Source organism: Astatotilapia calliptera, chromosome 4 (genome assembly GCF_900246225.1).
Source record: "Astatotilapia calliptera chromosome 4, fAstCal1.2, whole genome shotgun sequence".
Taxonomy (NCBI): domain Eukaryota; kingdom Metazoa; phylum Chordata; class Actinopteri; order Cichliformes; family Cichlidae; genus Astatotilapia; species Astatotilapia calliptera.
In genome coordinates, this window is record NC_039305.1 from 24,963,118 (window position 1) to 24,987,816 (window position 24,699).

The 24,699-nt window shown below is 41.4% G+C and overlaps 1 protein-coding gene across 4 annotated transcripts in view; it reads left to right on the forward strand.

Moving 5' to 3' along the window:
* Positions 1-24,699, forward strand: part of mei1 (meiotic double-stranded break formation protein 1) — a 75,110-nt gene that overhangs the window by 40,868 nt on the left and 9,543 nt on the right. For 2 of the 4 annotated variants that reach the window (XM_026165681.1, XM_026165682.1), the window contains exons 17-30: positions 574-634; positions 1,303-1,400; positions 3,969-4,125; positions 5,181-5,328; positions 6,211-6,393; positions 6,619-6,741; positions 7,296-7,485; positions 14,098-14,211; positions 15,319-15,429; positions 18,485-18,672; positions 19,002-19,086; positions 20,378-20,562; positions 23,909-23,990; positions 24,391-24,497. In XM_026165681.1, coding sequence (XP_026021466.1) covers positions 574-634; positions 1,303-1,400; positions 3,969-4,125; positions 5,181-5,328; positions 6,211-6,393; positions 6,619-6,741; positions 7,296-7,485; positions 14,098-14,211; positions 15,319-15,429; positions 18,485-18,672; positions 19,002-19,086; positions 20,378-20,562; positions 23,909-23,990; positions 24,391-24,497 — 1,832 coding nt within the window. The remainder of the gene's footprint in view (positions 1-573; positions 635-1,302; positions 1,401-3,968; positions 4,126-5,180; positions 5,329-6,210; positions 6,394-6,618; positions 6,742-7,295; positions 7,486-14,097; positions 14,212-15,318; positions 15,430-18,484; positions 18,673-19,001; positions 19,087-20,377; positions 20,563-23,908; positions 23,991-24,390; positions 24,498-24,699) is intronic. The other 2 variants (XM_026165683.1, XM_026165684.1) reach the window with 2 other exon arrangements.

Below are 24,699 nucleotides of genomic sequence, written 5' to 3' on the forward strand. Positions count from 1 at the left end.
TGAAGTCTTGTTCTTTGTTCAGATCAACGTTTGCAAAACCTTTCCAAACAAGTCATACTTGTTCAGTCTTTTTCTAATTGTTCTGTAATAAACTGTAACATTTAAGATGGTAACAGAGGCCTGTAGAATCTGAGATGTATTACCAACAACAACTGGTAAGTCTCACCTACTTGATCCTAATCAGCTATACTACTACTCTGATAGGGTGGACATGGCAGTAAGGTGACATGACTTTAAATGTGACACATGAGATGAGATGAAGAAAATTTTGACAGCCTAGAAATAAAAAAGAGCTTCTATTACTCTTGCTCTTCCTCTTTCTCGTCATTTAAATTCATTGCTAAACTCGTCATTACCACACTGAGCTTTGGGTCGGTGTTTTCCTTAGAATTAGGCTGAATGGTTTTTTTTGTGTGTGTTTACACTAACTGTCACATTTTTTGTTAGTGGCTTTGATGTACCTCAGTGTTTGCATTATATAAATGGTGTTTTTGCTATCATCCTCATCTTCTTCCTCATTTCTCACTGTGTAGTAGTTTATTTATTCTGCTCTTCACCTCTTCTTCCCTCCAGCGTCCTCTGGTTTCTACAGACTGGCTGTGGAACACAAAGGCCTCCTCTGTGCAGGAAACAGGTACATTGTAAGAGGATAACCTGAGGACACACACACACAGAGACACACACGACAATTAAAACTGCAGCGGCGCACGCGTGTTTCTCTACACTGTGTGTATCCAGCCGCGGTGGCTCTGTGAGCCGAGCTGCTATTATCATTCTCTGTCGAAGCACATTTAGCAATGAGGCAGATAACACCGACCGAGGCATCTGTCATTTTTGAGTCACTCTACTTTTTTTCCAATAAGCCAGTCTTCTCAGCAGTGTGTCTGTCTCTAAGCGATGGATCTACTACTTCAAAGTCCACAGTGTGCTTTTGCATTGTGTGTGCTTTGTTTTTCACATGTAAGAATATGCGCTTTTGTGGGTCTTCGTGTTAGAGTGTGCCTTTTTTTGTGTTCATATACTAGTGTGGTCATATATGTGGTTTACTTGATAGGCTTAAGCCCACCCCCCGTGCTCTGAGCTGTAATGAAACTAAACACTGTGCATTTCATCTTTGAGAGAAGTTTGTCAAAGCACATCCTGTCCTCGGTTTTACAGTTAGCTCTTAGCTGTATTGACCGCGCATTGAGCGGTAATTGTTCACTGTTTGTCTCTGGTGCCCTCATTCTCTCTTTTTTTAAAATCTTTTTTTCCTTCGGTGTGTTTGTTTGTGTGTGTTCAAGCGCCTTTTCCCTCTTTCAGGAACCCAAATCTGAATGCATCTTGCTGTGGTTTTCTACAAAAACTCAGTATGTGTCTTCTCTCCCAGTCAGACCTTCCTTCTGGCTCCCACCAGCACGGTATGCAAATACATGCACGTTTGCACCACACACGGAGACATGCAGTCAGGGTAAAAACCCTGTTGTTGCTCTCAGCCTCTGAGCAGTGATGTCATGCTGCCAGTTTTCTGAGAAATATTGAACTGTCATTGCAGTTTATCCGAATAGGCTAGGTCAGTGTGTCACCAAAGCACGTCTTAGCTGTAGCTGAGGTTTTCAACTGTTTTTTCCCCATTCACAGCTTAATCAAATATTTACCGCCTGTCTGTATTAACGTGATACATGTAGGTATAGTTCATACTCGGCAAACTAAATCAAACTGACTTCATATTACATTCAGCAGGTGCTTCTTCATCAAATCCTTCATTATACATTTTTTTTACCCAGAACCGCTGCCATGAACTGACAAAATGATGCTGGATTTTAAAAGTAAATAAGGTTCTTTTGCAGTTTTGCTTTAGTTTTTCTTTGTCACATGCCTGCTTCCTCGCCCACTCAGGCTCACGCTCTCTCTCTTTCGTCTTTATGTTGACTTTAAACATCAAAAACTCGAGCGAGAGTCTCATTTCCATCTGACTCACCTGTTCTTTTGAGTTAAGTTAACTCTGTTCTTAAGGAGGGTCTGACAGTCAACAGGCAAGCTTAAGAAAAAAACAAAGAAAGTGTTTGCACGTTGACTAACAAGAGCTCCGGTTTCTGTTAAGGATGAAAGGAAGGGAACCAGGTGTGCGGACTATAAACACGGTGATTGTGTTAACTGGCTTTGAATTGTATTTCCTATGTGAGAGAGCTCAGGCCAAGGCTTTTAAATGTCAGCGCGCTTTATGACACATAGGTCCGCACAGGTAACATTTCCAGTTCCAAGTGCTGGTTGCTTTTAATTCCATTACACGGAAGCAAATGCACAAACTCCATACACTTCCTTATTTCACATCACTGCAGCATCCACTAAAATAAAGAGCAAAGGAAAGCAGCTCATTGGTAACTGCAGCTGTCCCCCGCAGATGTGTCTGTGTGACACTGACACCAGAGTGGAGTAAAATATTTCTTTGAGGTAATGAGATGTAAGAGTTGTACGAGTAAGTAAGCGCGTGTGTGTGTGTGTGTGTGTGTGTGTGTGTGTGTGATGGTGAATAATGAGTTTGGCAGAGCGAGAGTCCTGTTTGTTTCTTTTCCTGCCTGTCACCATCTTCCTCCCTTTTATCATCCTTATCAGGTTCCATTTCATTTTCAGCCTCTTGCTTTCCCTCATTTTTCTTCCCTCTCATCTTGAAATTTTCCTATCACATTTTACAGTGTATGTTTTTCTTGTTCAAAAACTCCTGTTTTTCAGGTTTTTAGCAGATTTTTTTCCCTGTCTGTCATGTCCTGCTTTGTGTACAGTCTCATTAGTGCTTTTAAGATTTTATATTACTGATTACTCCTGTGATACATCACAGCGTGTCATCGGGATTGTGCTTTTAAGATATCTGCTAATCTCATGTGAATGTTTTTAATGTTTCCTCTCGTCTCGGATTACTTTTCTGTTCTTTAGGACCTGAACAGGAGGCAGTGTGTCACTGCTGCCTGCTGTGTGGGTCTATTTCTTTTTTCTTTCCCATCTGTTGTCCCCTTTCTCATCTTCTTCATCTGTCTACCCTTTGCTGTATTTCTCTCTGTCCCAGTCCTCCCTCTTAAACTCAGTACAACCCCCTATTCTTCTTCACTCCTCACTCTTTGACTCTTTCCCTGGAGGTGATGGCTGCATTGGTAACTGGAGCCCTTCTTACTTTCCTCTGTTTTGTAAACAGTATATTTTCTTACTTACAGTTACCCTCCAGACCATAGAGCTCACTGTTGCCACCCTCTCTCTCTCTCTCTCTCTGCCTTTCCTGTGCTTTTTGTTTTTTTTTTCCTCATTTCATTCTTTATTTTCTTTGTTGCACTTCCCGCAGATGCTGTTGGAGCTTTACTGTATATCCACTGTGTAGTCATGGATCAGGGTCTGTGCCTTGCCTGTGCCGTTCTTCTCCTTTCTCTAACACTGCTTTCCTGCTTGAGCCCTTCTGTCTTTCATCTTCATCTGACTCCTTTTTTCATGTTTTACGTTTTCATGTTCCCTCTTATGCTCCCTTTCATTTCACACCCATCATTCTATCGGCTTTTTAATCCATCCTAATTTTTCTACATTATGCAACAGAATGTGTTTTTTCAGATAATATTATAAGACATTAATTAAAGCTTTTCCATGTTTGCTTAATGATGAATTTTGGCGTTGTAGTTGGATTTGTTTGGATATCAGTCAAGCCTCACTCGTTTTTGCCTGTAAAAGAGTGTTTTTTCATAAACATCAGCTTTGGCATGCCTTCAGTTGTTTAAAAATAATAATAAAAAAATTAGTGAGTAATACCTGTTTGGAAAATTGGCCTCAGGGCCTCTTCTGCTGTGTTCTGTTTTATTTTCACCACCTCTCACCTTCATTCATTTCCTCTCATTCTCTCCACCTTCTCTTGTTGCTTTCTCGCTCTCTATCGCAAACCTTCTCCTCTTCCCATTTCTAGCATTGATTGCATTTCTCCTTTCTGTTTCATCACCTTGCTTGTCCCTCAGATCTGAAGGAGGTTGAAAATCTACTGCTGCACAACCTTCCCTCTTTGTGTTATCGCCTGTCAGAGTGGCCCTCTGTGCTGTGTGAATATCAAGGACCACAGGCTCCGAAATACTGCCTGGTGATAATGCTGTACCTCGCCCTGCAGCAAGGAGACAGGTAATAACGCACACAAGCAGCAGGGATATATTTAGATATATACAAGCACTCTTGGGATAAATTATTATGTACTTCAGTGTTGAACATCACAAACAGTTTGTTCAATTTAAGTGCCCAGCAACCTTGTGATATAAGCTGTTATTTTATTTATTTATTTTGTGGAAATAAAAATAACCGATGCATATTTTAGCATCAGCATCATTTTTCTTATGTATCTAAGCACTTGTGAAGAGTAAACATTTGTCTCTATCGTATATTGACATGGACCTTATTGAATATTACATTTCTCCGACTATTTGGAAAGAATTGTACATTTTTGCAATTAAAGTAGTTTTGGAAAATTTTGGTTCATGTGGATATGACCAAACATCTCGCACTCTCAAAGCCTTGTTTAGCTATGCTGTAGTCCATACTTTGAGAGCAGAAAAGGCAACATTTGAGCTATATTACTGTGTTTACATAACCAAAATCTCAAGATGATGAATGCAGTCATGCTATATCGAATATATCAGACTTGTATGAATATAAATTCGTCTGGTTTCACACATCATTGCAGCTCTCTCCTTGTTCTTCTGCCGTGGCCCGTCGAGGGTGGTCTCAAATGCATTTTTTATAACCTGAGAAAAACAGCGTGTCGGCTTCTTGGAAAGTTTAATTTTTCTTTCTGCGAATCCTCGGCTATGCATTAACCTCCTGGGAAGGCGATGAAAGCCTCTCCCTGCCACTGCGCGGTCTCATCAAGATTATGAGAGATGTGGCCAGAGATTTACATAGCGTGGGAGGGCTGAGGGTGCGTGTTGTTTGTATACTCAGGGATAGGATCTCTGAATGTGTGTGTTGATCTTTTGCATATGTTTTAGTGCGTTTGTGTTGAGAGATATCGAGTTTCTTTCGTCAGCGTGTCCCTGGGGGCACTTTGTCTTTATGTGAACTTTGAATACTGCAATTAATGCCGTTAATATGTGTGTGTTTGTTTGTGTGTGTGTGTGTGTGTGTGTGTGTGTGTGTGTGTGTGTGTGTGTGTGTGTGTGTGTGTGTGTGTGTGTGTAATCCAGGCTCCTCCCTGACCAGATAGTCTTCTCCAATGTTGTGTGGCTGTTGCGCTCTGTGCAGGAGCAGGGCTGTGTCCCGCCTCACTCTGTGCTCCGCTCTGCCCTCTACCTGCTGGCACTCACACAGGACAAGAGCCCCTCACTCGATGGGGTAACTCTGAGCCAAAATCAAAACACACACAGTAACTTTGAAAACTTTCAAAGCAGTCACTACTTACGGTACAGCGTCACCGTGGAAGTAAAGTTTAAACTTTACCTAGATTTCAGGCTTCTCTGCTATTATGGTGCCTTAAGGCTCCAGTATTTTTAACTTTTCTTTTCCTTTTTTTAACCTTTATCACTTTTAATGCCAAAACACGCTGACAGCGAAGACACGTCTGCCTCGGTTTGAGAAAATTTTTTTTTTAAATTTTGTGTTCAGTAAATCAGTCTAACAATATGAAACAGATTGAAGGTTGAGATAGGTGTACTGACAAGCAATGCCATATTAATGTGTCAGGATCTCATCATTTTGAACGTGTTCAGTTTTTTTTTTCCCGTCCACAGACGAAAGAGTGGCGCGTACGGAGCCGATGCTTCTTTTTTTTTTTTTTTTCATGATTGAATATGGAAACCATTTTTTAACAGGCTTAGAAATACTTAGAGTCAGAGCTTGACTGCTCATGTTCATCTCTTGATACAAAATCTATATTGTGCTGTAGAGAATTCACCAGCAAAGAATTTTAACTATAGTTGAGCATCACAGAAGAAAAAAACATGAAGAATGCGCCCTTCTTTATTTCACAGAGTATTACGCGGCCTCTCTGAGACTACTCAATATTATATACCTTACATTGACTGTGAATAAAAATAGATTACAGAAGAGTTGCTCCTCTGTCTAAGGGCTCTGCCTCAGTAGGGTTTCAAAAGAGATCCTCCTCCGGATTGTGAAGAAAATTATTTTCAAAATTGCAAGTTTTTAACTTGGATGTGTACACTCAACTCAAAGAGAGTACTTTGACTTCATCAATCTTTCTTCACCATGTTATTCAAGGCTTCTTTGAATTGCATCAGCAAGGCACTCTCCTCCTGCCAAAGCTTCTCTTCACTCTACTTTCACCATCCTGCGCTGATCCACTTCATGTGTCGATACCCAGAGCTGGCAGAGAAATTTGCCGCCCTGGTCTTGGAGCTGTGGTTGACCAAGGAACAGGACACAAACACAGGGCCTACCCCGGTAATGAGACATCTGCTTAAACTGTATCCCAGCAAGTATTTCTGAATAATTCAGTGATTTTACTGAACTCAATTTGCTTGTTTCACTCTGGCAACTTTCACTAATTAGTTTCACTCTGACAGAGCAAGTCTTAGAGACACATTGGGGTGTGTTTTCCTGAATTCCCTTCAACTCTGGTAAGTCAGAGTTGATGAAAAGGTGGCTGGGTTTCATCTGGTCTTACAGGCAGACACACAGGAGGAGAAAGAAAGCCATGCTGATGAGAGGTCGGATCAGAAGACAGACACAGAAACCATGGAGCTGCTGTCTGTGATGGAGAAGTACCCAGCTGTCATACTGACCCTCCTGGTGAGAGCCAGAGACCTTGAATAAGAGTTCAGAGTTAATGACTTTGCTATATTCAAATGAACACATTTTTATGCAGCTGAATGCTGCATTGTAAAGGGAGCTGTTTGGAATAAAAATTTGAATCGAGCATGGAGTAAATTCTCCGTGCCAGCCCCACGTCATACCCTCCTAAATATCCAGCTTGCAGATCTCATATAGGACATGCTGGTTAAACTTCTTTAACCTGCCCACAGTTGCTGCCCACACAAGCCACTGTACCAGTCACCTCCACCACAGATCCTCCTTTTCATGCTGTGCCTGACTTAATCAGTTTCATATTTGTAGTCACCGATGTCTGCTCTGTTCTGTATCGGGGTCTCGCTGCTGCTCTCATGTATGCACATGAAAGGGTGGGGAGGTCCCAGAAAGAGCCATGGTGCCATATGTAATTCCTCTTTAGGCTACAATTGTCTTCATTCAACTGATTCGCTTTACTGCTTTGGGATAATACTGTTACCAAGAGATATTCTAAATGGATGTGCCTTCTTTGTTGTGACTTTTTTAATTGACCACAGGACATGGTTTGCACCAGAGAGGCTCCTCTAGCTGAGCGAGTGTTGGGTGTACTAGAAGTTCTTCTGGGAGGTCAAAGAGGCTACAACATAAACCTGTGTACAAAGCTAAGACCAGCCTTGCTCCAGGCCCTACAGCGGGTCAGTGTGGTGAACACAGACCATGGGTTTGAACAGGAATACGCTGCACAGGGTAAGAAACACAGAGCTTATATTGTAACACCTCTAGCATCTTCAAAGCAAAATAATCTGTACAGGAATCAGCGTAACTGTGGCTCTATTGTATTTAAATTAATGAGAATAGATGCACCAGAATAGAAAAGATGAAACAAAATTCACTTTAATTTTTTTCTTTTTCTTTTTTCCCCCAAAATGTACCAGGTAACATTTTTATCAGCTTCATGGAGAGCTGATTAAAAAAATTGAGAGAGCAGTTTTAATTCAAACTTCTGCGAGCTCTCTCTGGGAAATACAGAGATAAACCGCACAGCATAAAACCTCTGGCGGCAGCTTCGCGCACTCGCCGTGCAGCGATGAAGCAGTAATGGAGTCTTTCATTTAAAGTTAATGTGCCTCAATCAGGGAAAGCATTTAGCATAATATGTGTGACTCCAATTGTTTTTATAGCACAACAGCTTTTAAGTAGGCTCTGCTGTGAACGGTGTCCTGTCTGTTGGAACAGCTGATTGTATCTGTGTGCAGAGACATTCATTATTTTATTAATACATATTTAAAGGTGTATGTACACAAACAGTCAGCGTGTAGTGTGCTGTGCAAAAGTCTCAAACCACTCCTCATTTCTTGCTGTCTTTCTTGCTTTCTTGCTGCCGACGAGTCAGACTACCTGAACATTTTCAGGGATGCTTGTTTGTTTGTCATTCATCATTCAAGCAGAAAAAAGTACCTACTGTAACTCAAGGGATGAACCAGTGGTCTGTCTATACATAACAGACAACCTAGCAAAGAGCCACTTCTCAGTTGCATCTTTTGGCACTTCATTATTAGAAGCCTGCTATAAAGCCACAGTGTTTGCATTTCTTTAGTTGACTATGAAAAATGCCAAAGCTAACACAGTTAGCGTAAAATAGTGTTTTTCTGCCACCAAGTTGATTACCAAAGAGCTGCTAGCTAAAAACTTAGTGTATCTGGTATGGTATTGCAATTACTAGACACTGGGAGCAGATGTAGACCAACAATAAAAGGCTTATAAGGTTTATTTAGAGACTGAATTAAGTTAACAACAGGCAGATGAGCAATTAGGCAGCTAGTGTTTCTGTCAGATGAGCCCAGAGAGGGTCTGCAGAGAGGGAGACTGGTAGTTAGTGAAGGTAGCAGCAATAGAGATGTGCAAGGATTATTCAACTCTGAGATCTCACTTGTTAGATTCTGTGTTTGAGTCGTGGAGGAGTAGCAGGTGGGCAGACTGAAATCCAGGGTAGGCGAAGAAAGCTTAATGGAGAGTGGGCAGGTAGGGGCTGACTGACTCTTAGAGTGGAAGAGGAAAATGGCCAGCTGTGATCTTTAGACTCCTCAAGAGAGCACAAGTAGCTTCACCAGGAAACGAACAACGAACTCAGAAAATTACTGAGCAGAAAACACAACAGCAAAAACTAAACTGGAAGATCCAATTTTGAGAGAACAACTGCCTCAGCCGGTCCTTACGTACCGTAATGAGGCAATGGGCGCAAGTGCGTGAGTGGCGGCTTCGCCTGTGGGTGGAGACACAGGTAAAGCCCACCTCTCTGTCTGAGAGAACAAAGAGAGACAGAAGGAGAAAACAGAGGGGAAAACAGCCTGCCCAGACCCTAACAATATCTCAGCATAGTGTGCAGTGTGTCCTTGAGAAAAATGAGGAAAATGGAGGAAAGGAAGAAGTGGCAGACCTAAAAAACTATCTGCAGTTGGTAAGCAGTATCTGAAACGCATGTCCTTTAGAAAGAGGAAAAGTCCTGGCAGAGCACCTGAGAGATTTATCTGATCCTTCAGATGATTCATCTAACAGAGCTAATATAAAATGAAGTTAAGGCACAAAATAAAATAAAGGTAAATTTTAAGAAATAGGTAATTTTAAGAAAATCTGTTATAGCAATAAGAATCTAAACAGCCTTGTTGAATAGAAAAGGTTCTGAAAAGAGTCCACAGAATCGGCTAAATGTAGTTTAGTGGGAGACTGTTCTAAAGCCTTGGTGCCACAGACTGAAAGGCTCTGTCCTCGCTAGTGTTTAATCTTGTCTGACGAACAGCTAAAAAATCCTGAGCCTGGTGGCCATCAAGAAGCTATTCATAGTGAAGGTAAACAGGCACAGAAGCTGAGATATGCCCATGTACACAAGAACTGGACTGAAAATCAGTGGCGACTGGTCTGATGTAGTGATGAATCCAAAGTAAAATTTATGGTACAAATCATCATCCGTCTGTACAGCAGTTACAAGAGAGGTGCAATGGTGAGTGTCTACAGCCATCTGTAAAACAGGGTGGAGGCTCGGACGTGATTTGGGGCTGCATTTCATACAGTGTTGCTGGTGATCTGGTCAAGATTTATAGAATTATGAATGCAGAATAGTGCAGTACCATCTGGAAAGCATCTGATTGGCAACGGCTTCGTTTTTCAGCGATAATAAATGATCCCAAACGTACTGCCAATGCAGTAAAAGCATACCTGGATAGGATAAAAACCACACAGTGGAACACTATCAGTTATGGATTTTCCTTCCCAGAGCCCAGACCGCAACATTATTGAAGCAGAGAGCAGAACAAAAGGCAGCCAACATCCAAAGAAGCAACTATTCCTGAAGACTGCTTAAAGAAATGACAAGAAAGCTGCCTAAGAGAGTCCAGACTGTGTCAAAGAATAAAGGTGCTCATGCCAAATATAGACTTTATTATATTCTGTATTTCCATGTATGTTTGCACGTTTCAATAAATTCCTGTCTATTTCCTTTTTTCCAAAAATGGCAAAATATAAAGAAAGTAGAGGTTTTTAAGTACCATGTGATAGATTTGTGATAGATAAGTATAATTTCTAATATATGTACTTATTTAGAAATGAGGGGTGGATCAAGACTTTTGCACATTACTGTCTTTTTTTTTAACTCAAAGTATATTGATAAATTAATTTTCACTTTACAACGTGACCTCTCAGACAACTTTCAGACTCTGTGTGTACTTCCACCGAAAATGTGTCCTCAGCTCTGTTTTTTAAACCTTGATCCCGAATTTAGGGATGAGCACTAATGCCTTAATAACTGTGTTAATAATTATGACTCTGTGGTTACAAAACACAGCACTATACTAATAGATTAATTTTCTCACACATAAAGTGATTCACCATTCTGAATGAATGAATTCACCACTCAGCGTTGCGCATCGACATTAATGCCAGCTGATTTGGCTTCATGCTCACTTATGTCTCATTAAGTCACGGATACGGTTAATTACAGTCGATGTATAGAGGTAAACGTTGCAGCTCGGCCCCCAGAGTTTGAGTTTCACCATGTGGGACACTGTTTTGTTCGTCTTTCTTAGTCATCCAAATGAAAACATTTTGTAGCAAATAAAAGTTTCAGCTGTTTCAAACCCACTCAGCACAAGCTCATCCACACAGTACACAGGAACACATCCACCTGCAGGGTGAGGTAGTGGGCTCCCACACAGTGAGACATAATAGATCAAACGCATGTCGGGTTTTTTTTCTCCCCACACAGCAGACACTGGAAGATTTATCCAAGTGAAGCAGCAGCAGCCACACCTGAGCTGTTTGGTTTGAGATGCCCTTCTCATCATTTTGACTTGAAAAGAAAAAAGATTTTCATTTAAAAAGAGCTATTTTTGATTTATTGTCTCTCCACAGTTATTAACACAGTTTATTACTCAGGCTTTTCACCACAGCTCAAACGAAGAAGGATTACATGCTGTTGATTGGTGAGCTTTTCTGTATCTAGGATACCAAATTTAATTGAATTAAATTAGGGAAATTTAGCAAGTTTATGCGTCTTTGTGTTTGCAGATGTTGTTAGTTCTTCTGGCATAAATAATCAAAAACTAATGGAACCTAGTAGAATAGTAATATATTAAAAATGCATTTGTATTTTGTTTAAAGAAAAACAACTTTCACAATCAATTCATCTTTTGCTCCATAACCGTGACGTGAGCGTGCCAAGATGTTTTACTGGGGGTTAAAAATAACAGTTGGCATATACCATAATAAAACATCTATTAAGTAATGTACACGGATTAATTGGAGCGTTTGGCACAATGTCTTGTGCGATATAATGGAAAGCACTTAGGCTAATTATTCTCAAATATGGAAAGCAACTTTTGAAAGGATACCTGCGCTGATTTACGTTTGCGAGTCCATTTTCTCTGGCAGCATTTTCTTTCTGCTTTAAACGATTGTTATAGTGACATTCAGAGATAGCAGAAGAGCTGTTTAATGATAATTGTGTTTTTTCTTCTTTTTCAAATTAGTACATTTGCAGAAAAGCACAGCTGTTCAGATAAGAACATTTATTGCAGAGCAAACATGGGCACAAAGATTATATTGACTTGAATTTATTTAAATTAAAGAAAAATTTGTGGCAGTCGAATGAGGCTTGGTATATCCTAAAATATGACTTAACAGCAGCTGGACACAGTGCTCAGTTTAAGTGCAGTGCTATTTCTTATAACCAACCTGCCATATAAATCTCATTTTAAGTGAACTGGAATAACAAAGCCTCCTAAAATATGGTTGGTTTTGAATTGGATTAAAATGGCAAGAAAAAGTCTCCGTCGCCTCTGATTAATGCTGGAAGGAAAAAACCTCGTAAAATGAATTCCTCGACCAGGCAGTGGAAGGTGAGATACCATAAACTGGGGTGTAACTGGACACAGTCAGATTAGGTCAGACAATTTCACTTCACTTGTTTTGCTCATAGACTGTATTTAGTAGATGGACGTAGCCATCATGATGCCACCCATCAGTTTGTGCACTCTTCAGGTTGAAGTCTTATGGTGGGAGCCACCTTAACTCTCTGGAATGCTAATCAGATAATGCTAGCATAGCCACAGATACCAGATTATTTAAAACTACAAATCACTCACCAAAACTGCCATATAAACCTCTTGGATGAACTGTAACTGGCTTCAGTTCAAATTATTTGTCAGATTATTGTATTAAAAATACTCCAAAGCGAACCAAAAACACGGTGGAGAGGTCCACTTCACTGACTACAGTTTGTGGAGTTAAAGGACAGTAGACAGTGACTGGCTAAAGCTGGCAATGTCTGAACATTCATTAGCTATACCAGCTACAACATTTTGTTTACCAGGCTGTAAACATGTTTATTTCATCTCTGAATTTGTGCATTTTATGATGGATGTGTACAGCCATTCGTTAGCTTTTGGATTTGCTTGTGGAGCCAACAAAGGAAATTTAGGAAAAACTTGTTTTTGGCTCTTCTCTGTTGACTTAATTTACATTAAACAGTTATATATGTAGAATTGGTCGTTATTACCATTTCACTCGATCAGTTCACATTTGAATTTTTAATATAGCTGCATGTTGGGCTCTGCGCTGGGAGCTCATCGAAAGCATAGAGCGTGTGTTGCATATTTTGATATGTTATGAGCTTGTATGACTGCTGCCTTGGCTAGATCTCTGGTGAAAGAGATTTGATCTCTGTTATCTTCCTGGTGAAACACAGTAAATAGTTAAAAAAAAATCTCCTGCTGGAACCTGCAGGTGGATGCAGGGGTGGTGGAGGGGTCAAACTGCAGGCAGCAGTGCAGACACTGAGATGTTGGAGGGAGAGATGAGACATTTACATCTTAAACAGAATTTGAGGAGAGTGTAGCATGTCACACGGGTATAAATTAGCTTGAGTGGACTGCCTAAACTAGCATCCGGGCCTCACTTGTTTTCAGAAGGCTGCTGTATCTTTATTAGAACCATAAAACCATGACATAAATGCTGAAATTGAAGGTTTGTAACAATGAAAAAAAGAACAAAAGAATGCAAATGTGCAAATAATGTATTTTTTTGTTATAGGTGTCTGCCGTATGGTGTTATTACGTCTGTGTACTTGCCCAGGTTAATGAGCACAGCTGAAGGGCACAACAGCAGCGTGCCAGCTGGGGATTCAGAAACTGTTGCTGTGGTTAGCCTCTGCCTGCTTTCTGCTCATCCCGGGCCCTGAGGGAATTACAGCCTGTTATCCCTCCACATGTTCCAATTCAGCCCACTGTAATTTGCATTAATATATACTTTATATTAGCTTCAGTGCGGCGGCATCCCAAAGGGGAGATATTTTAATGTTATGCAATACAGCAGTGAAAGGGGAATGTAGATGACTGTTCAGCCTGAAGTTTCTTTCCAGTTAAAGTCCCCTTGCCCTTTGTCTCCTGTCCCCTCTGGTCCTTTTTCTCCACCCTCTTACGCCACCATTTATCCTAGCTATATCTAGACACCTAATATTGGTTTCTAAAGTGTGTGTGTGGTCATTTTTAATCATTCTGAGTAAGATGTGGTCATTTCCTCCCGGTTCCTTTCTCTTCACGAAATCCCTCTTAGGGAAACCAAACTTCATAAAAACCACAAGTGAATGCAAGAAATCCTTCATCCTATAGAGTGCATGTTTGGACCACATCCTCTGTGTTGGCTTTGTTGACAAATGATGTGTACAACAGGTTCCAGACTAAAGTAATGACTTGAGAGAAAATGCTAATTCATTGTCATTCTCATCTCTCGCTCTGTCACACTCCATCCTCTGTCTTACCTTTTCTTTTTTCTGGTTTGTTTTTGTTTGTGTCTGTTTTTATGGAGCAGTGAACTCACTCCCTCTGGTGCTGAAGCTGCTTTGTGTGACGCAGGCCAATGATCCACCTTCATCTCCCCATTACAGTAATATGGAAGGAGTGCACTTCAAACTGCTATACCATGGTGAGGCCCCAAGGTGCTGCTGACATGTCACGCTGAGCACAGCTCTCTCTCTCTGCATTTATCTAAAATATCCGAATAACCGCTCAAGCCCCCTATGTTAAGAGGCAGATTTAGCAACATGATCGCTACAGCAAACAGTTTCGCTTACAGTGATACCAAGAAAAGCTCCGACAGCAGGCAAACAAGTCAGCTCGCTCTCTCAGTCATCCACAGACTGCATCTCCCTTTCTTACAGCGTCGCCGGCATGCCATCTTACTACACAGCAACACAATTATCTAGCGAGAGAGACAATGTTGTCGTGTTTGTTTCCTCTTCTGCATTCATCTGTATTTCAATTACTCCTCACTCACCTTTGATTTAATACCATCCTCACAAACATACTCAGAGGAGCGTTTTCTGCTGATCTGCAGATCAAAATGCTGCACTGAACTTTACTAGACGGTAACTCATAACTCCATGCCTGTTACAAGGGTCTAATTTGCTTTGCTTTTCGTCTTTATGTCAGCAACACTCATCCCTCTGTGGCTTACCACATTTTTCTTTTTACTGCATATTTGGAGCCTCATCCTCAGTTGTAAGTTGTATATTTCAGCCCACTGTCTTTTGCAGCGTTTCTCAAATAAGGGTGCTAGTAACCCTATGGTTTCTTTAGAGTATTGCAAGCACACTTTCTTTTTTTATTTAAAAAATATCCTATCATGATCTTTAAGATAACTGTTACTCTTGGATCTTGTCTTGTTGTTCTTTAATAATGATATATTGCTATACTAAACCCCTATATATTGCAATGTTTTTGGCATCATGAATGTTTTGATCAGGCATTTTCACTGTTATTGACGCACCACGACATGCAATAAATGACAAAGCCCACAATGTTACATTTGATCTGCTACATCACATTTGAATGCCCCTGTATAAAATCCTTGAGAGCACCGCAGATAAAATCATAGATGAAAGAGTGAGAAAATTGTTGGATACTCGACTATATTTTACATTACATTTAGGGTCAGCTGTGCAGTAAAGGTATATTTCCCAGAAATAATGCCCGTGTGTTTATGTGTGTGTGTGTGTGTGTGTGTGTGTGTGTGTGTGTGTGTGTGAGTCAGTGAGTAACATAGCAGGGAGGTTGAAGCCTATAAAAACAGAGAGCCTGCTGCCTGCCATCAGCTACCTGTACTGCTGCCTGAGCCTGTCCCCTGCACACTGCACTGACAGAGGTTAGACACGTTCTTACTGCCACTTTTAGTTACACTCTGCATGGTCTCTGTGCCTTTTATTCACTCCTTCTCTTAACGTCACACCTTTCACACACGCAGCCTCTTCACCCTCTGTCTCAGAAGGTTTCTCTCGACTCTTGCTGTCTTTTCATTTCGCTCCCCACTCTCCTGTTTGAGAGAAGCGAGAGGCTGACCTTGATGCACGTTGTACTGAGGCACAAAGCAAATAATAACCGTAAAAGCTCACACCTGCACTACAAATGGTACACAGGCTTTGGCTCGGTCGTGGACATTGTCTTTGGCTCTTGTCTTTTGTTACGGTGTCAAGTCTGTGAGCTTGTCGCACATTTGCACAAAAGCAATGACTGGCAGACTCGTGTCGTCGCCTTGCTACAGCTAAATACCTGTAACACACAGGTCCAAACACAAATAGCACTTACCGCCATGGCAACATGTAGGTTTCTAAGGTAAGAAATCTCACATAAATCCATATATAGACGAACAAAATCAGTAATTAGGTGCAGCTGGAAGATGTATGATAACATAAGGGGGTTTTTCCAAGAGAGTTTCACTAAAGCTTTTATTTTTAGAAATCTCTCTTTAAAACCAAAGTCGCTCAATCAGTCAATGAGCCAGAACACAAAAGTATCAGGTACTAAAGAGCTTGAGAAATTAATACTTGAATATTTTTCACAACAGACAAAAGTATGCCTTCAGACCTGTTACACTGCGCTTATCACAGACATTTATTTGATCAGTTACAGGGTATTCTTTTCTAGTCATGCTGAGTGCTCAAAGTGTTTATTCTATAAGTCTCATTTTACTCAAACATTGCTCTATTTTTTACAATTAAAGCACTTTATCCACCTCACATCTATGGCCAATTTAGGATCGCAAATTAACTTAGCATGCATACTGTATGTGTGGACTGTGGGAGGAAACCGGAGTGGCTGGAGAGAACCCACGGAGGAACACAGAAAGACTCCAACTGTGGTTTGACCCAGAAATATGCCTTCTGTGAGTCAACAGTGCTAACCAGTACACCAACTTCTCTGGTTAACTTGGAGGTCAGACAGAAGGGTTACCATTGGGAAGCAAAGCTAATAATGTCAGTGGTATTAATTTGCAGTAAGGCTCCGTGATTATGGACAACAATTATTTTCATCAGTACGGAGATCCACATTATTTGTCCGATTATTCATTGATTTTAGTGATAAATGTGTTTTTATTGCACTTTCACGTAAACAGAACGCTGATATTACGTTTCCATATATGTACAGATCTTTGCATCAAAATAAAATTTGTCCTCATTCACCTAAATACAGTGCACCTCTTTGAAAAAAGTAAAATAGATTTAAAAAGAAAATGCCCTGCAGAGCAAGAGGGCACCTTTATTTTGTGTTCTGTTCCTGTTAATTAATCCGTAAATTCATCTTTGCAGACAAATAAGGTGTTTGTTCACCTGGTCTAAGTGCATCTCTAGAAGCAAAATAAAAAGGTTGTCAATAAAACCCCTAGCAAAGTACTCGACGGCTTTATTTTCCCTCCAAGGTTTGCATACAGCACAGGTGTTGCCACTTTGGAATAATTGTGCGAGGGGGTGACATATCTTTTGTCCGGTGTGTTGACCATTTTCCTGAAGTGTTCGTAATTCACTGTCTTTACTGCACGTGGAGTGCGATTGCATTTGTGATTTCAGTGCGTCTTTGTGAGCTGGATGCATGCGCAGCTGCACTTTTATGGATGCCTGAATTCATGTTGGATGACTTACGTTTGCAACCACGATGTAGCTTTCTTGGGTTTCATGCCTCAATATACTGCAGTTTTTTTGCAGTAGATGACTGCCCTTCCCTTTATCTGGTTCTGTTGGAGGTTTCTTCCTGTTAAAAGGGAGATTTTCCTTCCCACTATCGCCAAGTGCTTGCTCATAAGGGGTTTCTGATTGCTGGGTTTTCTCTTTCTTATTCTAGAGTTCTTACCTTACAATATAAAGTGCTTTAAGGTCACTGTTGTTGTGATTTGGTGTTTTACAAATAAAAATCAAACGATTTGAGTCTGTAGTATTTTTTCGGACAGTTCAGTTGAATAAGTTCTGTCCTGCAGGTTTTAGACATCCCCCTGGGTCAACACCTGAATCACATGATTAGTTCTAAAGAACTTCAAGACATGTTGAGGAGGTAATTTAGCCATTTAAATCAGTTGTGTTGGATCAAGTACACATCTAAAACCTGCAGGACACCGGCCCTTGAGGCCTGGAGTTCCCCCACACCTGATCTAGAGATTCTAGAGACAAGCCCTTCACTCTCTGCTCTGCCAGACATTTGAGTTTTGTTGCATATTCATGTGTATCTTTTGGTGTAGTGTTATTCCAGGAAACTGGCACATGCAGGCACGTGATTTAGGGAGCGCTTAATTTTGCTTTGCATTCTATTGGCGAAGTGCGCTTTTTCAGTATCGCTCGATCATGCTCATTTAATTATGGGAAGACAAAATTGGGATTAAAGTTCGATTAATTGTGGCGCTCTACTTTGCAGCTTCTCCTGCAGCCTCTCTATGTATTCAGCCTTCATTATCACTAGTGATCAGTTTACAGCTACCTGTTTCAGCCTCAGGCTAGACACTATTTCAGTGATGGTGCAAAGGAGAAGGAACACATTACTCTGTTTCAAAGCGAAAAGAACATATGATTACTTTAAGATTGTTTCATTTGGGGGGATTTTTTTAGCACTTGGAGGTGATGCTTTGTTTGCATCTTGTTGCCCTTGTGTCATATCGTTCTATTATCACATTGTTTAAATTATTCAGCCTGCCCACATGTATATGGTAAAACAGCAATATCAGTGTTTATGAATAGAGAACAGTATAGTTTAACCTATTTTTCACTTAGTAATGTTACAAAGACCTCACAGGTGTTTGCATTGTTGTGGGTCTGTTGCTGCAGCACGTCACTCTGCAGTCATAAGGACCAGCTGCTATCAAAACCCACGCACAGCGCAGTGAAACAGAAGCACACATCCCATTAAAGTGTGATGACACTGTTCCTTTTCTTTCCCAGCTGTCTCCATGCTGCTCTCTAACAGCGGGCTGATGGACCAGCTGCAGACAGTCTTCTCCTCTTCCTCCTCCTCCTCTTCCTCTGCCACATCCCTCTCTCCATCAGCCTGTCCTCCTTTGGCCCTGCTGTGCTGCTGCCATCTACTCCTGTCCTCCCTCATTACCTTGCAGCGTGTTCACTCCACTCAGGTACACACAACAGCTCAGCTCTGCTCTTATCACAACTTCACGATACAACTTCATACAGTCAAGGGCAAGACACAGCATAATGTAAAGTAGGGTATAGATTGAGATATAGGGGCAGAATGCAAAACAGAAATTGGATTTGCTTGATGCATATCTCAGTGAGGCCGTGGTACAAAATAACACGCTTTCTTCTTTGCTTTCAGCCGGCACTGCAGGGATAATAATGCATTTTAACTCACAAAGATTTCAGTCCTAATCTTGTTATATTCCTGATTCCTCCCCTCTCTCTCTTATTTTCTACCCTCTCTCTCTCTCATTTTCTATTATTTAAGGTCCGTAAGAGCATCACTTGGAGTCTGGACACAGCTGTGCAGCGACTCCTTACTCAGAAGAGAAACACAGACAGTCTCCTGCTGAGTAAGAGACACCAAATTTTACTGATTGTTTTTATAAGTCTTCATCCCATGCAGACAGCCGGCGGCAAAACAGTTCATTAGTGCTGAAATTATAGCAACAGTGTGTGACCCAAGAATACAAAAGAAACTTGGCTGAAAATTCTGCATTTGTGGTTGGCTGGTGTTTTTCTATTTTCCTCAATTTGCTTTTATTCTTCCAGATTTGTGTCTTGAGTCATCTGTTCCAGAATTTTGTGCTACTCGGTTTCCCTGTCCAACGCAATTATGAAAACATCGGGAGGTCCATAAGACCAAGATACCTGTGTTCATATGAGTAGCATTAGGCATCCCTGATTAATGTAACATCTGTCCATATACTGTGCAAACCAGAGGGTACTAATGGGGTCCACCTTTGCTTGGTTTACATGTACATACGTAAAGTCAATGTGTTATCCTCAGTGGAGCTAACCAAACCATGCATTTCACACACTTTCATTATATTAAGTGGCCCCAATCCCACTGCTGCACTGGGAGACAGATCATCCCTGCTGCTCCTGCATCTCTGTCTGTCAGCTGGATAAGTGGCCTGTCAGAGTTGCTGTGATGTATTGGCTCCCTCCCTCTGCCTGCCTCTCTCTCTCTCTTTCTAGTCACTCAGCGTCCTTTCTCTGTCTTTCTCTCAATTTTTATCTCCCCTATGCTTCTTCCCAGCCTGCCCGTATATTTCCAACTCTTCCCGTTTCTCTCTATCTCTTTGGCCTGTCTCTCCTCCCTCTTTTCTTCTACCACTAATTGAGTCCTCTCTCCCTCACAGGCCTCTAATCTCAGTGTACATGGCATTAAGTGGGATTCAGATGGCTGGCAGCACTAAGTTTGGATTCCACTGTGTTTTAGGAGTCTTTTTACCCCTGTTGTTCGCTTTTTCTCCATCACTACTTGGGTCTCGCTGAACTTCCTTCAGTTTCCTTCACTTCGTTCTGCCTTGCACTCTCTCTCTATGTACTTGGCACTGACATCTTTAACTTCTTGCCCTCTCTTTCTCTCACGTCTCTTATAAAAAAATTGCTCTCAGTTCCTTTCAGCTGTACTCTTGCACCCTCTGCTCCATGATTGTTACCATCTTTTTCAGTTTTTACTCACACACTCGCTGCTTTCTGTTGTGCTGTGGACCTCTTTCTTCTGTGGCCTTGCCTTCCACATTTATTTTCCTTCTCTCTTTCTTTCACCCTCCTTTGCTTAGACATTCCATCATTCTCTTTATTTGCTCTGCTTTTTCAGACATTTACAATTTTCCTCTATCTCCCTCTTCCCAGTCAGCTACCTGAGGCTGCTGCAGGCTCTGCTTGATACTGACCTGGCATCGGAAGTTGTGTGTCTGACTTCTGGTCCTGGCTTGGTTGGGCTCAGACCTCTTGGGGTTGAAGACGGTGCTTTGTACCCACTTGGCTCCAGAGGGGCGCAGTGCCTCTCAATTGCTCTCAGTGGACTCCTTCTGCAGGTATTAGCATGTTTGAATATGAGTAGGTTTGTATTGATATGGTGATTTGAGTGTATGGGTACAAAAAGCTATCTGGATCCGGTTCAGTTTGTAACATTTTCTTGAGAACATTACGACAGTGATTCACAGGTTTTTGGCCAAACGTTTAATTTTGCCATTGTTAAAGAATTCCTCCCAAAATTCCTGGATCTGGATCCAGAGTGTAAATCATTTTAATCCCTTTAGCCTAGAGGTGGTGTGGTAAAATTTGCCTGCAAATGTGTCACAACTTTTTGAGCAAACCTGCTAACAAAGAGACAAACAAACAGACCAAACCAAGCCAATCACATAGCCTTCTTGATGGAAGTCATCCAATCAGTTTCCAGAATTAACAGCTTTCTACTACTTTAAAACTTTCACTATATAGTTAGATATATTACCTATGTCTTCTGTATCACGCTCCCTTGTGGTTCAGCGGTTTGGAGTTGTGGCTTTCTCCTGGGTTTGACTCCATGGATTATATTCTGCATTTTAAATCAACTGGGAAAACATGTCGTATGCCATCTTGCTTGATTGCAGGGATTGAATAATATCTGCCTGTTATAAGCTGTCCTCTGTCTGTCTGTATATCCAGTTTGCCTGTTATCAGCCTGCTGAATGGCTATTATCAGGCTCATGCATATTGCCTTTAGGCCGTTACCCTCCCCTACCTGCTGGCACGCTCTAAAGGCTGTTATCATCTGTTGTAATCAGTGATAACAAGAGACCAACACCGGCCCCCTTCTTATTGCTTGCCTTGTACATCCTTGTTTCCTTTCCTTACTAAACCTCCTTGCACATCATTTCCTCCATCTTTCCTTCGTGCACAGACCAGCTCAGTGTGTCAGTAACGTGCAGATGTCAGACTTTTTTCCCCGTAGTTTAGCATGAAGGTGTACTTATCTGTGGAATCCTCCTCCTCCGTGTTCCAGCTGCCTGTCACACCTCCCTGCATCGAGCATAAACAAACTTCCACATAGGATACACATGTCATATCCTGGATCATAACTTCTCCAGCAAAGCTTCTTCTCTCCTCATTCCTTTCTCCTGCTGATTCATTTTAGGTGTTGAGACATCCTTCATGATGGCACACCGAGATTGATTTTCAGGTCACGGGAAAGAAGGCAGAGGAGACAAGAAGGCACAAGTTAGAGAAAATGACAAAAGCCCCATATAGTGCAGGGGACGTGTGATGAAGCACATGTAAAATCTGCAGTGGTAAAAGATTACTATATTACTCATGTTGTGTGGGTGTAAATCTGCCTCGCTTCTGGAGTCTGGATAATTCTTGATGATGTAAGTCATACATTTCAGGGTAGGTTTCCATTTAGGGTAAATTTGAAGTAATGGTTGAAAAAGTAGTAATTATGTTTTGTGTGTGTGTGTGTGTGTGTGTGTGTGTGTGTGTGTGTGTGTGTGTGTGTGTGTGTGTGTGTGTGTGTGTGTGTGTGTGTGTGTGTGCGAGAGAGAAAGACTTTCACTGCAGCGTTGCATTTCCCAGTTCTTGCTTATGGAGGGTATGAATTAATATAACAAGCTAGTTCAGTAAATCCCTGTGTTATAATGAAAGCTCGAGCGCTGCAGTACCCAGTGTGCTGTCTCAATTGTTACTAAGCTAGCTGGTCTAGGACATTTAATTGTAAAACTGTGTCTTTAATGGTGGCTTTGTGAGCAAGAGGTACATAATGAAAAACTGGAGAAAGCTGCACGCCTTCTATAAATCGCATGCACATATGCAGCAAATGGAATAAAAACACCAGTGTGCACGCACATGGTTTCACAAATGCGTTAACGGTGTCGATCTATCGCCGGATACAATAAAGAATATATGAATGACAACTTAAATGCTCATGTTATGAAACCCCCTCCCCCCCATCGCTCCTTTGACACTTCCCCTTGCCCTTTATCCCACAGCAGAAGTAACACAAAGGTAATCTTTAAAATCTTTACATAATGACAGTGAACCTGCCTTTCACAAGCGCAGTTGTGTGGGGAAATGAGATGCCGATTGATTTAACAGTTAGCACTGCGGCACTGCACACGGATCCAGTGCAGTCACGTCCGTCTCTACATTGTTATTACATGTTGGTGGTGAAACAAACGGTCTAAAGTATGACTAACCCAAAAGAGTAGCAGATGATTTCTTTGTCAAAGAAATCATGAAGAATATTTTCTATAGGCTTTTCTTGTAGGATGAGAGTTATAGGAGGCCTCTAGCTATTAAAAAGGTATATAAGGGATCATTTGTGCCATAAAGCAATTAATATACTGAATAAGATGATGTGATGTATTTTGAATGGAATTGAATGTTCACATGTTTATATGTATGAATGTGTGCTTGATTTGAATCGATTGACTTGATGATCCAAAGACAATTTTTCCACTAATGTGGACAATAAAGTAATTTTATTCTGTTGTATTGTATATGTGGAACTGTTGGGTGGTTTCTGTGTCAGGCCCGCCCGCACTTTTTTTTTCTTCTTCTGTGCTGCAGTATACCAGCCTCTGGTTCCACACTAGCAGCATTTCCTCTCTCTGTAAGAAGCTGTAGTGCCGAACTGAGTTTCAGTTCTATGGTTCAGTGGTCTGTAGTCTGCTGTTCAGCAGCTGATATGAGTTCCCCACTCTCCTCCTCTCCTTTTGCTGTCTTTCCTCTCGATGCTCCGATTCAGCAGCAGCAAGACTCACTGCAGCTCCAGAGTCCCTCTCCCACACATACTTTTTTCGACTCTGCGCTGCTCTCCCTTTCTCCTTGCTTGTTCTTAGCTCTCATTTTAACCTCTCCTTTTATCTTCCTGTCCTCATTTGCCCTCCTCTCATCTAAGCGTTCTCGTACCTCTGCACACTTCAGCTCCCTCGCGCTCACTCCAGCTCATCCTCTTGACTCCTTTCTTCAGCTTTCTGCTCCTCGCTGCTTATGGATTATAGTCCAACTTTCCACTGTCATCTATATATCTCCGTGGCCTACTTCAGTATTTTTGGACACTACATAGTGCTCAGTGTAAGCCCTGACACTGCGGGAGAGACATGCATTATTAAAACATCACTCAGTCACTCTCTCTAGTGTTCCCTTCTTACCCCCCTTCTTTTGCTGACTGCATCTCCGTCTGTTGGAGAGCAGATATCTGTGTTTCTTCCCCCAATTCATCTGTTGCTGCCATCGCGCCCATTTCTGCCGAGCGAGAGCACACAGGCACACGTTTCACATTCTGCTCTTTCCCTGGCTTGCAGCGATTTGACATTTTAAAGCTGAGAGATATTTTTTCTTTTTCTTTTTTTTTCTTCTGCAAATCTCATGTTTTACCTCAATGTGTCTCTTTCTCCTCAGAAGCACGAGTTGCTGTTGCGAGCCTCAGTCAACTGTCTGAGCTCCCTGCTGGGCTTCCTTCAGAGAAAGAGTCCCGCTACAGGTATCAAACAGAGAGATGGGGAAAGAGGGAGTGAGTGAGGATAATGTGCACACGTCCACAGAGAAAGAAATGAAAAACTGCAAATGTATATATTTGAAGGAGATTTGAGAAACAGCAGTGTTTTATGAGTATGACATGTACAGCTGTGGAAAGCAACTGTAAGTGAATTTACAGCAAGTCTTGAGTTGTTGTTTTTTTACTTTGTAACTTAAACTTGAAATAGCATATGTGAAGGTTACATGCCATTGTTTATTCGGACAATATCTGTGCAGCAACAACAGGTTTGTCTTGAGTGGATCTAAGTAAGGCGTGTGTGTGTGTGTGTGTGTGTGTGTGTGTGTGTGTGTGTGTGTGTGTGTGTGTGTGTGTGTGTGTGTGTGTGTGTGTGTGTGTGGAGCAGCCAAGCATGTGGTGTGTCAGCCATGGAGTCGATTCCTCCTCCACAGCCTGCTCAGCTCAGGACAGAGCTGCCTTCTGCACCCTGCCATTCTCAGATTCATCATACTTGTAAGATGCTTTACAAACACACACACAAATACAAATCCAAGTAATAAATATTTGATAGCAGAAGTATTCAAAGAAGCATTTAGATCACATCCAAGTGAATACAGTGCAGTCCATCCTGACACAATACAGCGAATCAAAATAAAAGAAAAGTCATTACCATGTCTGTAAGCTCACTTTATATATTATTCATTCAGCTCGGGGT